At 41.5% G+C, this 17115-nt stretch overlaps 1 protein-coding gene across 2 annotated transcripts; it reads left to right on the forward strand.

Moving 5' to 3' along the window:
• Positions 1–20: 20 nt before the first annotated feature.
• LOC5501960 (protein saal1) lies at positions 21–15899 on the forward strand. 2 transcript variants are annotated; one of them, XM_001623142.3, is made up of 13 exons: positions 21–418; positions 5744–5827; positions 9479–9558; positions 9631–9693; positions 10319–10425; positions 10554–10677; positions 10942–11024; positions 11456–11623; positions 11974–12234; positions 12740–12879; positions 13926–14021; positions 14940–15023; positions 15491–15899. In XM_001623142.3, the coding sequence occupies exons 1-13, from the start codon at positions 155–157 to the stop codon at positions 15500–15502; spliced, it is 1566 nt and encodes a 521-aa protein (XP_001623192.2). In that variant the 5' UTR covers positions 21–154; the 3' UTR covers positions 15503–15899. The 2 variants fall into 2 exon arrangements, with proteins under 2 accessions (XP_001623192.2, XP_032226117.1); XM_032370226.2 differs by lacking the exons at positions 21–418; positions 5744–5827 and adding an exon at positions 8365–8543.
• The last annotated feature ends 1216 nt before the right edge of the window (positions 15900–17115 follow it).

The following is a 17115-nucleotide window of genomic DNA, read 5'->3' on the forward strand; positions in this document are numbered from 1 at the left end:
AATTATTGTGTATTAGTTTCTACCTTTAGATTAAATTTGCATTGCTTTTTAATATTATACGAGTAATTACGAATTTTTATTGGCACTGTATTCGCTTTCGCGGGTTTTCCGAAACAGTATCGAATTCCTGTTATATTGATTGTTCGTCCACAACATGGCGGCGAGAAATCCCTCGCCACCTCGTCTTTCCGCAGAAGAAAACAAATTGATCCACAGTGATAGCATAGGAGACACTGTTTTCAGTAAGAAATGGGTGCTTCAGACATTAATGCAGCTTGTTGAGAGTGTGCGTGGTAATGACGGTAAAGACGAGCCGTCGCCAAACACAGATTCCTCGTGTGATCGCGAAGATTTCGAAGACTCAGAAGAACCTTTCGAGAAGGAGCTTTGCGAGCTGTGGGACATGTCGATGAATGCTGTAAGTTGGTTTGATTGTTATTCGTAACAGTTTTGTAGAGTATTTGGTTTATCATTAAGAGTTCAAGTATATCTGATCTATCAAATAAAAGTGTCAATCATTGATATGATGGTTACGATGATGGTGATGACGAGTATCAGTGCACTAGCCAAAGTCAGTTAAAGGTGTAAGAAGAGGATAATAAGAAGTTTTGTAGACGTTTATTCAACGGTGAAACGAGCCATGAGTCTTGCACAATCTATAAGGGTCCTGGGTCACGTTCTGAGCACGTGCTCTGTCACGCAACTTGTCACATCTTCCCTCTTTTAACAGTAACGCTAACGGTTGGTAAAAACAACATTATAATAATCAAAGGGTAAAAATCGAAATTTTACAACTAAAATCATACGATGGATTATTACTAATGTTCAGTGTCCTAACAGTTTCAATGTTATTTTGGCACATAGTCTTTGAGCCATGCAGGAGGCTTCACCTCCCGCCGAGGCCTTGTTATAGCCTGTGAAGAATCTGGTGGCATGGCAACCTGGCTGGGTTGCTGCTGAGCATCATCGGGTTCTGGTGATTCCAGAACATCAGGTACTTGGCTGTTTGTTTCTCCAGTGCTGATCAACTGTCGGCGGTTTCGTCGGTAGGTGGTACCTTCAGTCTCGACGTTGTAGCTCCTAGGTCCGGCTTGACCTAAACACGTACCAGGCGTCCACGTGTCTTGTCCTGGTAGCTTCATGCGCACAGTTTCGCCGACAGCAATGGGCTCCAGGGGCTTGCTGTGCTTATCGTAATAAAACTTCTGGCGTTGCTTGGTACCTATCAACTTCCTGGTGTCCTCTTCAGTGTTGTAGCTAGGCTGTAGTAGGGAACCAGCCACAGGGAGAAGTGTTTTGCATCGACGTCCGAAAAGGCGCTGGGCCGGGCTAGTTCCGATTCCAGCAGTCGGAGTATTCCGCCAGTCGAGAAGTGCTTGGAATTCTGACCCCCCGGATGTCTTGCATTTTTTAAACAGCCTCTTTACTGTCTGTACAGCATTTTCCGCTTTCCCATTTGCTTGGGCATATCTTGGGGATGACGTCTTGTGTTCGAACATCCAGGTCTTGGCAAATACACTAAACTCCGCTGATGCGAACTGCGGTCCATTGTCGGTTATAAGGGTGTCTGGGATGCCAAACCTGGCAAATATTGCCTTCAGCTCCTTTATTATTGCTCGTGATGTCACTGTGTTAAGCCGGGCCACTTCTATGTAGTTGCTGAAGTAGTCACTGACCACTAGCAGTGTTCGGTTGTCGAGCTCACAGAGGTCAGCTGAGACCTTTCCCCAAGGTCGAGCGACAAACTCATGTTGGAGAATTGGCTCCTTTCGTTGGCCACTGCGATGAGTCAAACATACTTCGCATTTTGTGATGTACTCCTTCAACTCGACAGTCATCCGCGGCCAGAAAAACGTGTCTCTTGCTCGTCTTATGCAGCCTTCTATACCGATGTGGGATGAGTGTGTCTTTTCCATAAGCTCCTTCCTCAGGGCTCTAGGAACCACCAACTGTTGGCCTTTAAAGATGAGTTCTTCTTGGACAGTTAGCTCGTCTCGAATATCAAAGTAAGGATGCACGCACTCCGGCAGGTCTGTTTTGCTCTCTGGCCAACCTCTCTTTATAACCTCTCGAAGGTTTTGTTGCACCGCATCATCTACTGCTGCATTTTTGAGTTGCTGCCAAGTCTCTTCTCTCACTGGCATCCATGATCGATGGTCAATCTCCTCCAGCTCCCTGGTACACTCCCAGGCGTTGACTTCGGGTAGGTAAGCTCTGCTTAGGGTGTCAGCCAAGTAAAGATCTTTGCCTTTCTTGTACTTCACATTGAGACTGTAACTCTGCAGACTCAGCAGCATTCGTTGTAGGCGTTTCGGAGCAGTCGCCAGAGGTTTGATGAAGATTGGTTCCAAAGGCTTGTGATCAGTCTCGATGTTGACGACTTCGCGGCCGTAGACGTACGTATGGAAACGGTCACACGCAAAAACAATCGCGAGCAGCTCCTTCTCAATCTGTGCATAACGCGTCTCAGCGGGTTGAGTGCACGTGATGCGTAGGCTACTGGTTGGCCATTCTGTAGTAATGCGGCACCCAATCCGCTCTGCGACGCATCGCACTGAAGTGTAATCTCCTCGTCTAGGTTGTAGTACCGCAATACTGGAGTGACTGTAACGGCATCCTTTAGCTTTTCAAACGCAGACTGTTGCGCATCATCCCAGATGAACTGCACGTCGCTCTGTGTGAGATCCCTCAGCGGCTTTGTGATGTCTGACAGCTGGGGCAGGAACTTTGCAAGGTATTGGGCTAGGCCTAACAGACGCTGTACCCCAAGCTTGTCGGTCGGTGAGGGCATGTCCACAATTGCTCGCACTTTAGCAGGGTCGACTTTAAGTCCCTTGTCAGTTGCTATGTGGCCAATGAAGAGTAACTCTGATTTCCTAAGTCTCATCTTGTCGGGATTCAGGTGTATGTCCCGTTGATCACAACGGTTTAGGAATGCCAGGAGGTTCCTGTCGTGATCCGCCGTTGCCTCCTCGTAGCTCTCGCCATAGCCCACTACCAGGAAATCATCAGCAACAACTTCGGTTCCAGTCAGACCTTCGGCAAATTCATGCATCTTTCTTTGAAACACTTCTGGTGCTGAGGAGATCCCGAAAGGCATTCTCTTCCATCGGTATCGGCCAAACGGTGTATGGAAAGTTGTTAGATAGGTCGACTCTTCCTCTAGCTGGACGTGCCAGAAACCGTTGCGGACATCCAACAACGTGAACACCTTGGCACCGTGTAATCGTGTTGCAACCTCTTCTATGGTTGGTAGGGGATAGTTTTCCCTCTGGATGGCTTTGTTGAGATCCTTTGGGTCTAGGCATATTCGCAGTTTTCCATCTTTCTTGGGAACTACTACCATAGAGCTGATCCACGAGGTGGGTGTGGTCACCGGTGCTATTATCTCTTTGTCCACTAGATCATTCAAGGTTTTCTTGAGCTGGGGTCTTAGGGCTACTGCAACTCTACGTGGTGCGTGTTGTACTGGTTGAGCGTTTGTGTCTAGTCTGATGGTGTATTCTCCATCAAGTTTGCCAACCCCGTCACTGAACACTGCTGGGAACTTAGCCAATATTTCTTCTCTTGTTAGTGCAGCTCCTGGTTTGGGGTCAACGGTGAACACTGTCGCTCCATCTGTCTGCGGTTTGTGAAACTGGTCGTTGTCATTGTACTGTATAATGTTCATGCCAAGGCATGCCTTACGCCCCAGAATCGGGCGGATTTCATGGCTGTCAACAAGGCGACAATCCAGCTGGCACGATACATGGTTTCTCCACACTCTAATGGTGACATGCCCGACGACTTTGATCTTTGATCCCCCATACGCCACTAAGGACGTTTGCACGGGTTTCACTTTTACTAGCTTGTGGTCGTTACACGCCTGCTTGTATATGTGCACTGGCAACACATTGCATTGTGCACCAGTATCAGGTTGGAAACGGATGAAACTTCCAGACTCTGATTGAAATGTGACCAGCTGCGAATCATCCAACCAGACGGCCAATACTTCCTCCGTTTGATATGTCTCCTCAGGATACATATCTGTTTCTTCGACTTCGGTAGCCTTGACTTCCTGTTTGCATCTATTGGCAAAGTGATTTTTCGCTCCGCACTTCCGGCAGTCCTTTCCTCGTGCGGGACACGATTCCTGATTTGCCATATGTTGGTATCCACAGTTGTCACATTGTTTGCCTTGACCTCGTTGCTTTCGCCGATAATTTTTGATGTTGGGTTTCTTCGACTCGAATTTACTCACGGCATTGACGTCTGTCTCAGATGTATCTTTGACTATTTTCATCTGAGCAAGCATACTCTCAGCCGCTCGGCAAATTTCATCTGTTTTCGCTAGTGTTAATTTGGACTCGCGTAACAACCTTTCTCTGACCTTCGTGTCATGTATTCCAAATAACAACCGATCTCGAAGTATTTCGTCTGGCGTAATCGTATCAAACTCGCAGGACTCGGCCAATTTTCTCAGCGCTGTTCTATAGTGCTCGTAGGACTCTCCAGGCTCTTGCATTCGCTGGTTGAAACGGAATCTTTCGAACGGCACGTTCTTTCTTGGTTGACAGTACTCGGCGAATTTCTTTATGACAGGCTCTATCTTGTCTGTCTCTCCTTCGGTCAGGGTAAATGTCGAGTAGACTTCTCTCGCCTCTTCACCGATAACTGTTAGCAACGTAGCTACTTGTACGGCTTCAGCTTTCTCGTTCAACCCAGTCGCCAACGAGTAGTTTTTCCAAGCGAGCACAAATCGCTTCCATTTGTCAGCAGCATTGCTATTGTGTATCTCCAGCGGCGCCGGCGGCGGTAAGACATATCCTGAGGCCATAGTTAACCGCGGCCACCATGTAAGAAGAGGATAATAAGAAGTTTTGTAGACGTTTATTCAACGGTGAAACGAGCCATGAGTCTTGCACAATCTATAAGGGTCCTGGGTCACGTTCTGAGCACGTGCTCTGTCACGCAACTTGTCACAAAAGGGGTCAAGAAACTGTACTCAGAATGAGTTTGTTTTGTACTTTTTGATGATGGGTATAAACTTCTCCCTGGGGGGGGGGGGGGGGGGGGGGACGGATGTGGGGTTTGGATGTGAAAGTCAGGGGTTCTATGTTTGATAACATGCCAGGTCAGTTTGTGAGTTTTTAGAGGCTTAAAAAACTTAGTGTACTTCTCTAGTTACAAAATTTATGAGATCCCTGTTAGATATGCCCATGCCTGTATTATGTTAGAGTAGTATCTACATTGTTAATATTAGTTGCTGTGAAGCTACAAAATATTACTGTGCCACAATGAACACAATGCATACGGAAATGACCAGTAGGGGCATGGCTGTGCCCCTCCAGTTTTGTTAATGTCCCTTGTATTGGCCCCCACCCCCAGTATTTCTTTGTCCATTATGGCACCCCTTTTACCCTCAGCTCCTTCTTTTTATAATGTCATATGACAATCTATTTTAGGGTATAATTAATTGTATCCCCAGAGGACAGGGGTGTTCTGATGTTACCATGAAGGCAAAGGTCTGAATTTTTTTTAGGTTTGAAAATTTGGCCTGGTTTTTGTTTGGGTGGGCAGAAGGAGATCTATGGGAAACACATTTCTACCCACACAATGTAAACGAGGGAGTATCTAGGTTTGGATATTTTTGGGGTGGAGAATTGCTGCCCTGAGTAATTTTGGATATGATTCCCCCCTAGTGCCACCAATCATGTAATAGTATGAGGACAATAGTATATAATAGAGTCTTTGGCTTTTTCAGGATGTTGCTAAGTTCTTACAAGAAGTGGATGCCACAGAGTTTCTTCTTGATGTCATCCTCAAGTCCAAAAGAGCCAGAATAACGGTAGGAATAGCTATCACACACATACTACAGTATAGCCTGCAGGGAACATAACATTGCGTTTTTTTTTTGCGGATTGTTTGCAAGTAGTTTGAGTGTCATTGGATTTATACACTCAAACTCAAGGCACCTTGTGTAGACTACATGCACCAAACTACACGCACCTGTTTGCCCCATTAACTTCTACAAAGTCCCTTGAGAATGTTAGGAGCTACACCTCATTCTTATGCCTCACTCAACGTTTAGAGTATGCGAAGAAAAAAACTTCGACGTTTGATAAGTCGGAACCATATATAATTGCAAATTGATGCTGTTATTCAAAAGCCGGATACAACTTTTGTTTTACTTATATTGGCAAATAAATAATTGATTAAAACTTTATTTCTAATTTGGGCTTAGTTATAACAAGCGGAAGTAAAATAGAAAGCGTTTTTGTATTGATTAGAAGGAAATGTACAAAGGTTGTATGTCGAACTCATGTTTTTATGTATGTTTAAACTAGGAAAAATACTGAAGCCTATTACTCTAACTGTGTTGAGCCCCCCTTCTAAAATCGCTTCGAAATCTTTAGTCTTTTTTGCGGTATAAGTTACTAAGAGTTTCTCATTGTGTTGAAGAAATAAAGCCTATGTTGTTTATTGAGTATTGAACAGAAATAACTACAAAATTCTTAGTTTATACATTTCACGAATCAATTTGATGTCAGTTACATAGAAGAGGGGTTCTTTATTTAATGAAGGAATAAAATGCGAAAGTTGTGTTCAATTTGCCTGCCGATCGCGTGCCGGTTATGGTCTCTTACTGTAAATTGTTGTTAAACAACGAAATAGTTCCGAATCCCGTGTCGGACTATCGTTGGCGCCCTACTAAATCGCCCTCTGAAATCCCTTGCATTTTCACGTCTACAAAAAGATTGCTTTCACTCTGTTTTTTATAAGCTTTTGAGTCAAACAAAGTATCTTCGTCTAATTTCCGAGATGTGCGAATTTTTGTGTTTGGGAGTTTTACGATAACAAACAAACGTGCCAAATGACACGTCTTGTCACTGTATACAAAGTCTCGCCGGCTAGTAGGTACCCTGGTTCCAGAGCCTCGAACGTCTCTCTGGTGCTTCGCATAAGTTTGACCAAGCCAAGCGATGGACGAAAAAGTCGTTAGGGATTTGCTAAAAAAATCATTCCATACCCCAAAAAATGAAATGAAAAAAGAAAACGTGTTATCTTATTGTAAGATATATGGTACCGAGGATGTCCGTTGCGTTTATAGATAGAATTGATTGCAAACAATGATTTTATTTTGGCATTTTCTTTAAGTTGGGGTGGTTATTAGGTTTGGAGGGACGTCGGTAAAGACTCAGAGATACAAGGCAAGGTCAAACTGATGCGAAGCACCCTACCCCGGCTGGTAGAATTTGGCATGGCGTGTATTGTCTTTTTCTCCACGAACGGTCCATCGAGCGTTGCCATCACGAATATTTTCAAATTCAAAAGAAAGATTCTCGCCGCTCAAACGGCAAAACGGAGACGAATAGACAATTAAAAGGTATGGTTGGAAAGATAAATATGTGTGCTATGATTCTGCGTGGTTTATTTTGCCGTGCAAGTCTGGATTTCGAAAGGATCGGTGGATTTGTTGAGCACTTTGGAATTTGGCGGTTGTCAGAGTTTGCAACCTTGTCTATTTAATATACAGAAGGCGACAGGAAAAATTCGCAGCTGCTAAAACAGCTTAAAATGGCAAATAATGGCGGGTTTGGGTAGCAGCAACGTCAAGCTACTGTTTTATTTTCAAATCAACATATTTATTTCAACTAGATTTGTTCGCTCATACAAACTCTGTACGCTCATACAAACTCTGTAATAAACCTACACTTGCTGTGAGACTGGGCTACCTGTGGTGCTACCTTGGATGTAAACATCTCTTTGCTCGGGAATCGAATTTACGAGTATGAAAAGCGCATGAAAACACGATTTAAAAACAACAACATTCATCTGAAAACCCATGGGATCATTACTGTAGAGTTAGTGACAAGAATCTGCACATAGGAGGTGGGGAACACAACATTTTCTCGGGATGACAGCGCTTCAAGGAGGAGAAAATCGCGGATAAGCTCGCAGTTATCCTCGGAACGAGTCTATCAAAGAACTCAAATGACCAGTACAATCGCTTGCATGGGATAGTTAAATCCACTATCGTTGAGGCGAGAGCAAACGCCTGGAATAAGCTGGAGATTTCTCGTAGCAGGTTGGCAGCGCAGAGAAGACATCTCGCCGCTTGATGAATCGTAAAGAGACTCCTCATGATTAGACTTTACAATTTTAATCCTGGTAAATCTTGTAACTAATTCGGAATGCAAAGTACTATAAAAATTGTTATCAAAATAATCTATCGCTCCTCTACTCCGTTCGTTTAGATGTTTGTTATTGCGAACAACAAGAATTAAAAAACGGTTTTGACCTTTTGAACTTGAAATACAATAGAAAACTGTCAGAATTTCTTGGTTTCCATGACCACGTGTCAATTGGCCAATCAGCGACCAAGTTCAGATTCTGAACCTAGCAGAAGTCGAAATTGCGCTTCGAGAGGCCAGAGCCTCGTCTCAACCTCGCTGGCCACTAACATGAGAGACGTTCGAGGCTCTGGAACCAGCGTAGCTAGTAGGGCAATACATGTAGTTTTAAACTTTGAGTTTGAGCCGTACGCAAGCCGAGAGAGCCAGGTGACAATAGATCTTTGCTTGCCTTTGCAAAACAAAGACAGTGTTATGTCGGCGGCAACTAAACTATGACTGTTTTCTCTTGCTTTTCAACTCGTGCATCAAATAGAAAATCTCAAAAAAGAATCCTCTATATCTAAGCTTTAATTTGCTATAAAGAGCATCGCAATCCGTAAAGCAGTCAATAAGATTTGTCGTACGCAAGCTGTAAGAGCGAGGTGACAATTGATCTTCGCTTGCCTTTGCAAAACAAAAACAGTGTGATGTCGGCGACTGAACTATGAGTGTTTTCTCTAGCCATTCAAATTGCGCATAAAATAGACCCCTCGGAAAAAATCCTCTATATCTAGTAAGCTTTAATTTGCTATAAAGAATGTCGCAATCCGTAAAGCAGTCGATTAGTTTGAGCTGTACACAAGCCAAGAGAGCTAGGTGACAATTGATCTTCGCTTGCCTTTGCAAAACAAAGACAGCGTAATGTTGGCGGCAACTAAACTATGAGTGTTTTCTCTTGATTTTCAACTCGCGCATCAAATAGATCCCTCGAAAAAGAATCTCCTATATCTAAGCTTTATTTTTTTATAAAGAACGTCGCAATCGGTGAAACAGTCGATTAGTTTTGTTGTACGCAAGCCGAGAGAACGAACAACGTACCACGTTATTTTAACGCATACATGTCGTACGCTTCATCTAAAACGTCCTCATTTCATGTGGCTTTCATATGAAAGTATTTTCTGCATTATCAATAGTTCTCCCTTCAATAAACATTTAAACGAACAATAACCAACATTCCTGCATAACAAAGGAAAACTACATGCACCGATCGCGCATGCACTACACTCAAACTACATGCAAAAAACACATGCGACGCTGTTAAGTTTCTTCCAGGCTGTACTGTACGTGTGTTTTTTTTCTGATCCTAGTTTTTGTGTTTTTAGGAAATATGTGTTGGTGTGTTAGGAAACATGGCCTGCTGCCCTGACGTCTGTGTCAACATGATGAAGAACAGTGAGCTGGTGTAAGAACATTTGGCTATTTTTATGATGTATTTATTGCCATCTTGTTTTACTAAGATCTGTTTCTTCGTCAGTGATATCATTACAGCTCTGCTGGATGAGAATGCAGATACACCAATACTTTTGGAGACAACAAGGTATGTATAAATATGTGTGCTTCCATTTGCTATTGTTTTGAAAGGGCACTACAGAGCTAGGGTCCAAATAAGGAGTTTATTGTGTCACAGTGGTTTCTTTTACATTCCTTGAATTCAGATAAGTAGGGTGCACTAATCGATTATAGTATACTTATCCGGATAGAGTGGAAACACTCCTCAACTCATTTGTGACACCAAATTTGAATCAAAGGATAAAACATCCATAAAACAACTCTGAAACTTCCCCAGGCCAGATATTGGATTTGAACCTGGACCACAGAAGTGAGAGGAAGACATGCTAAAACACTAGGTACAGCTCAGTGTACTCTACCTCAGTTCAAAAGAGACTATTCATTCTAAACTAAAGCAAGTCTTCATTTTTCAACAAACATTTTTTGTGTGATCTCTGAAATTTATTTTTTGAAACATTGGTGGAACTATCTTCAAAGTAAATATGTACAGTACCTCAGATAAGAAAATTTACTTCACATAAACTAGTAATAAACCTGTTTGGGAAGATTCAGACATGAACATTGATCATTAGACAAGTGAAAGCTGGGTGTCAGATAGGATTTACGGGAATCTTCTCTATTAAACATGCCTGTTTTGGTAAATTTCCTTGCAGAATGATCCATGTTTTTATCACAAACAATGACACCAAAGAAGAATGGATTAAAAGCTTGAAGAAAACATTTCAAAACTTTATCTTCATCCTTGAAAACTCCCTCAACGGTTGGTATTATTTTCAATTACATATATTCAATTACATGTTTTTATTTATTATTATCCTGGAAATTGTTAGATTGTGTAGATATGATATTGATGGGGAGTTTCTTACGCTGCATGTCTCTCTCTTTCAGTTGAACTTCTTTTAAACTGTGCGCATGTTGTGGACTCTTCTTTTGATAGCAGTGATGAGTTATTGAGTGAGTGGGTAGACTCACACCTTGTGACTGCTGTTTGTGAAGCTCTGAAGCAAGTCCAGTGAGTAGGACTATTAAGAACATGTTTTGATAGATAGGTAAAAGCTTATTAATGTTTTAAACTCTTAAATATTTTGTAACTCGGCATGTAAAACTGTGGAATGTTTATTGCCTCCTGATGAATCATAAGTGAGAATTTACTTGCTTAGAATTGTTGATACATGTTTCTAGTATTTGACTGTTAGCAAAACCAACAATTCCATGTACATATTATTTATTTTCACTGCTCATGGTTTCACTGTTAGCGCTGTAACTGTTCTTGCAGGTCAAAGCAAATGCAAGCTGCAGAAGCCCTTCTTCATATTCTCCAGCTTGTGTCAACCCTAGAAAAAGGGGTTGAGGCACTAGGTACTGTCCTCTACCAATATGCATACTGTATGCACAATAGTTGAAAACACAAACCAGACTTATAGCACCCATAGGGGCGGAAAGCGGGGATAGGGGGGCTTCTTTTATTTTTTTCTAAAATTATAAGGTAACTGACAAGTAGAGGCGTGTCTGTCCCTCCTAGTTTTCTTAATGTGTCTGTATTGCCCCCCTAGTATATCAAGGAACAAGAGATAAACACACTTGATGGCGAAACAATATTGTGCAACACTTCTTTAAAATGAAGTAATATGGGGTTTAAAAACCTCAACACTGAATGGTTACTTCTGTTTTAATCAGAGTTTTCTAAGGATTACTCAAGTCATGTTTAGATTTCTCCATTGTTCTTTGATCTGATATTCTTGTGTTCATGTTATCCTATTGCTGTAATATCTAATTTGTTTTTCATTTAGTTTCTTGTCAGTCAATCATCCCAATGCTTTGCCATTTTATTGCTGAGAGTGGACATGACGAGGGAGGGATCATTGTGGGCCGAGAGCTTTCCCTTACAGCATGTTTCTCTGTCCTGAATGTAATCCTCCTAGCAGAACCAGCGGAAGTCTTAAGGGCTATGGAGAAAGGTTTGTTTCTCATGTTGAATCGTACATCTGATAGATAAATTACCTGATATATAGAACCTACTGTGTATTATCTGGATATTTGTAGGTGTGCTTCTATTTTAGACTGGCTTAATAAGAAATGGAATAAGAACTGCAATTGAAAGAAATGTGACAATCTACTGTAATAGACTCAAAAGAGTCTTTTCATTACCAAATTTGGGAGCTGAGGAGAGAGACTTCCCAACTTTTGTGATGGAGCTCTTCTAGAAATCATTTTTTGCAAACTTAAGAAATGTTTTCCCTTGGCTTGTTGTCTAGAGGTTTAATGGTATAGTATGACATGAAAACTAAATGATCATTTTCTACTCCAGATGCTAGGATTATGAAGATTTTGATGGGTCTGCTAGGGTACTCATGTAAAATCCATCGCAAAAGAGCAAGAAGCAGTGTTCGGTTTTCTTTCTCAGAAGATGAGAAAAATGGACAAGAACTCGAAGCAAAAGCACCTGCACAAAATAAATCAGATCAAGACAATAATGGACACTCAAAAGAAGAACATAATGATTTTACTGAAAAGACAGAGACTAGACGTGATTCTCTTGAAGCTGCTAACGCCAATGCTGATAATCACGGTATGCAATTTATTTATACATAAGTATACATTTTTTATAATTAATCTGTTATGCAGCACTATTGCTTTTATGTATTAATTCAAAAAAGGAGTGAACATTTTTTCAGAGGGGATGCTTAACAAAGAAATTTGAACCTATTAAACACCTTTTCCAAAATTTGTTTCATCTAGCACTGTTGCTATTTTGTAGTTTTTTCTGTTTTACCCAATTTTTTAAAAATTTAAATTTTCTAAAAGTTATTATACTTTTAAAAATAACTATTCTGCCAATTGGATGAATGAATTTGGTCATGACGATGGGTTTTTGTAACACAGAAACTACACCAGATTGTAAAAATTTGGAGAACAGTGTAAGCAATCGATAAACAAACATTGATTATCGAATTTACCTGGGAATGATTTTTTCCATTAGGGTATAACGAAAATTCAAGAATGCATTGTTCCATGTGTTGCCTAAAAGAATCCCAATCCAAATGAACTTCCATTCAACGCTTATCATTTGACAGAGACAAGGCAAACACGTTTCAGCACAGATAGTAAAACCCATGATGGAGCTAGTGATGATGTACTTGAATGTGACATACACCACCAGTACTTTACTGTCGTCATAGGGCTACTGAAGGACATCCTATTAGAATCATCTGTGGTAAGCTGTGCTCTTTTGCCCACATTAGCCTCTCACTGCATTGGCCATCCCATGTAACCCTCAATGCAATGGCCATCCCATGTAACCCTCAATGCAATGGCCATCCCATGTAACCCTCAATGCAATGGCCATCCCATGTAACCCTCAATGCAATGGCCATCCCATGTAACCCTCAATGCAATGGCCATCCCATGTAACCCTCAATGCAATGGCCTTTCACAGGTTTATCACTACATTTGCCTCTCACCACAATGGCTAGCCACTGAAAAAGCCTCTCACTACATTGGCATCTCACTTAAAAAGCCTCTAACCTTGGCCTCAAACCAAATAAGCCTTCCACCACAAGGACTTCCCACCACGATGGCCTACCATTGTAAAAAACACACACACACACACACACACACACACACACACCAAAATGGCTTTTCACCACAAGAGCCTCTCACCACAATGGACTCTCTTTGTTGATATAGTGGTTGTTTACCATTACAGTAAGTAATTGGAAATTCTGGTGCTTCCGCTTATTTTATACTGTAAATGGTACAGATTCAGTACAGTGGGAGACTAACCAAACTCCGGAAAATGTGAAATTGCTTGAGTGGTAGTCCACCACTGGATACCAGAAATTCCGGAAAATCGAGTACCATTTGCAGTTTTCCATAGAATATTTGACCAAGTCCCGCATCGGCCACTATTCCCCAGGATCCCAAAAGTAGAATTTCTGGGAACAGAAGCAAATGGTACGTAAGTCACCCCGGAAAGGGAATATAGGGAACATTTTCTTATGATAATTATGGCATTCAGTGAAACTGGGTTCTCATTCCGGAATTTCCGATTAAATGGCGAACAACCAGTGGCACCATAGTGACCAACAGAACTGTCATTAAAAACAGTAAACTGTAACTTTTTCAGGAATTTGAAAAATTTAATTAGTTCTCATAAAGTCTGCATCCTTAGAGAAGAACTCTTCTGGATATGCAATTTTTGCTATACAAATGTTTTACCTCAAATTCAATTCACAGTTAAAGATGTCTTGTTGTCTGTAGGCTCCGGCATGTGTTTCCAAGATGCTGGCTCCTCATGAGAAAATGCTTGAGAAAATTGTCAACTATGCAAGGCGAATAAATACATACCGCGAAGCTGTAAGTCTTGTTTTATCAATGGAAATAACTTTTCTCATGACAAATAATATAAAGTATGTAGAATCTAGTTACAAAATTTCATGCCGTTCCTAAGTTTGAAAACTCTGCATCCCTCGATGAGAGATAAACATACTACTCTTTTCTACTCCTTGTCGGCTCACGCATGCAGCCTCTGTAACCTCTGACTATTAATGCAGCCCCCCCCATCCGGCTTTTGATCCGACGAAGAGCTTAACACTCGAAACGTCAGCGAGCCTAGTATGTTTTCACAGAGACATACCATTTCACCAACTTGCCTGCAGATATAACATTATGTAACAAGCTTGGGCTCCTGTTTTGTTATTAACTCTTTTCAGCGCTACAATCTTGTTTATCTGTGGTATCACTCCTTATATAGCCAAATTAGACCTTGCCGAATCCAAAATTATTGTCTCGTATTGGAATAGCGCGCAGTCAATCAACCGTCTAAATCAATCGATGGCTTTCCTGTTTTTACTGTCGCATTATAAACCATTCCAATGCACACACCAAGAAATTTCATTGGTTACGGTGGTATGATTGACTACGCTCTATTTCCAGACAAAAAATATAGACTTGGAATTTCCAACGGTCGCACAACAATGAATTGAAGCCGGTGAGCCCAAGTTGCACAACAATGTCTTGTTTTGTTTGGAATAATTAAAACTCTAAAGGTAAAAAAGACATAGCTATTTAAAATATTATATAACTATCCCAGCATTTTCTTTTAACTTCATTGATAGAATTTAGCCGTTTTCCATGTCTTACAGCGGTTTAGTGAAAAAGCATCTCATTTACTACGTATTTAATACCTTACAAAAACATTTGTCACGGATGTGGGATGCACTTAATTTTGTCGGAGATTTAGTTTCGTCGTCTCAAATCAGACATCTCCTTTAGATCCAGGACCTGATTGATGCCACCCTAAGCACTCCTTCTCTTCACAAGAGGCTTGTCACAGATCATCATGAATCAACACAAAAGGTGTGTACAATACGTGGGCGTGATGAGATACACAGGGATTTTGGACCCTACACCTTTTAATTGCGGAAAGGGGGGTTGCAGTAATACTTATTGTGCCAGGGATAATTGTCTTCCATTATTAGATTCTTTTCAAATGAATAGCGCAGTTTAGGGAGCAATATCTTGCAATTTCTTGTGATATAAAACGTTCGTTCAAATGTTCTTATAAAACTGTAACACTGTAATTCCTTTATTTTCCGGAAGTATGCTTCAGGGGCATGCACCTCCTCGAAACCTCCTACTCAACTAGAGTACCCGCTTCTATAAAAGAAAATTGAGTACTTCTGCAAACTAGAACGAATATTTAAGAGAAAATGGTCAGCTAAATGGGCACATACGGGGCTGTCTCCCAAGATTTGTCCTCTCAGAAGTCATTCATCCTTATGGGCTTTCTCATCTATTCTTTCTTATCCATTAATTTTTCCCAGAATCAAAGCTGAAAGCAGTACAAGGTAATGCCAAGATGCTTCAACTAAGCCAAGCCTAGCGTACGCATCCCACATAGAAGCATTTAGAGAAAAGTCAGAGAACCACAATGGCCCCTCACCACAATGGCCCCTAACCACAATGGCCTTCCACCTACCGAGGCAAGTGGCTTGATCTTGTTACGAACATGGAACATGTAGATATGTAAATAGGTATTTGATGCTATACACGACACTCCCCAAGCAAAGAAATGTATGTTAGTCATACAACCTCTTCGAACTCCAGTTGTTTAAAAGCCTGTAAATGGTGACCCTAGCTGATAGTATTTTCTTTTACGTTCCAATTAACCTGTAAATAGTTGTTTGTTTTACATTTTTTAAATACAGTTTATTAAAACACTTTTATAGAAAAGTTAGATGCATCATGATAACCTTACCCTTACGTTCAACCGCCAATAGAAATGAACACTTCAAGGTGCCAAGAGGAAAAATATTGTATGGAAAAAAGACCTCAACCAAGCTAGCGGGATGCCCTGTGTATCGAGGGTTCGAGTTGTCAATGTTTCAATTTATTTGGATTACATTATATCTAACTCTAAGCTATTTGGATTACACTATATCTAACTCTAAGCTATTTGGATTACACTATATTTAACTCTAAGCAAAGTTACAGAAAGGCAGGTCTGTCCTGCACGCAACAAAATTGGACGTTCAATGTATCAATGTATAGATATGGGGGATGGGGGATACGCCTACTTCAAAATGAAAACCCACCCACTTCTTTACCTTTTCGGGTAATCAGGCCCGTACCCAGGGGAAGGGGGGGGGGGGGGTGCAGGGAATGCGAACGCACAGCGGCCCCCACAACGGCCGAAAGTCCACTTTTGGTTCTCAATAGACGTGCTATTTGAGACTAAAAATCATAATCTAGATCACTCTGATACAGTATGTAGCCAAATCCGACAATAAACGTCCCGTGGAGATACTGCAAAGGCATAAAAATCCCTTTTTGTTCTTTCGGAGGTGGTTAGATTTTTATCAGAGAACTCCCTCCCCTCCCGGAAAAATTAGTTCCACTTTTTCGGATTTCGCACCCCCCCCCCCCCCCCCCCCCCCCCCCCCCCAAAAAAAAAAAAAAATCCTGGGTACGGGCCTGGTAATTTACCAAATTCAATTGAAAAGCTACCCCGAATCAGCTTAGAAAAGGATGTTCTCTCACACTTGATACTTTGCTGGGATAACAAAATGGCGGCTGAAAGGGGCCGTTTTAGCCCTCGGGGCTTAACAGATAACAGATCTTGTACGGAATCTCATGCAGCAATACCATAGTGTGCATTGTAGTGGTATTAGAGACTGGAGGAAGAAGGTCTATGGCAACTTGGCGCCGTGGGGATTCCGTGATAGCCATCTCAAATCGAGACATCTGGTCGATTATACAGCAACGTTATTACGATGATTAGATCAGGGGCATGAGGAGCACTGACATGTTTGGCTCAAAACTGATTTGCGATCTTTTCAAATGACGCGTGCTTCTAGGTCGATCCATGTTATATGGTCGAGCTTGGGCTAGGCTTTAGATGACGTAAATTAACGCCCATTATAAAGACAACAAAATCCGCTTTGATGAC

This window comes from Nematostella vectensis, chromosome 6 (genome assembly GCF_932526225.1).
Source record: "Nematostella vectensis chromosome 6, jaNemVect1.1, whole genome shotgun sequence".
Taxonomy (NCBI): Eukaryota; Metazoa; Cnidaria; class Anthozoa; order Actiniaria; family Edwardsiidae; genus Nematostella; species Nematostella vectensis.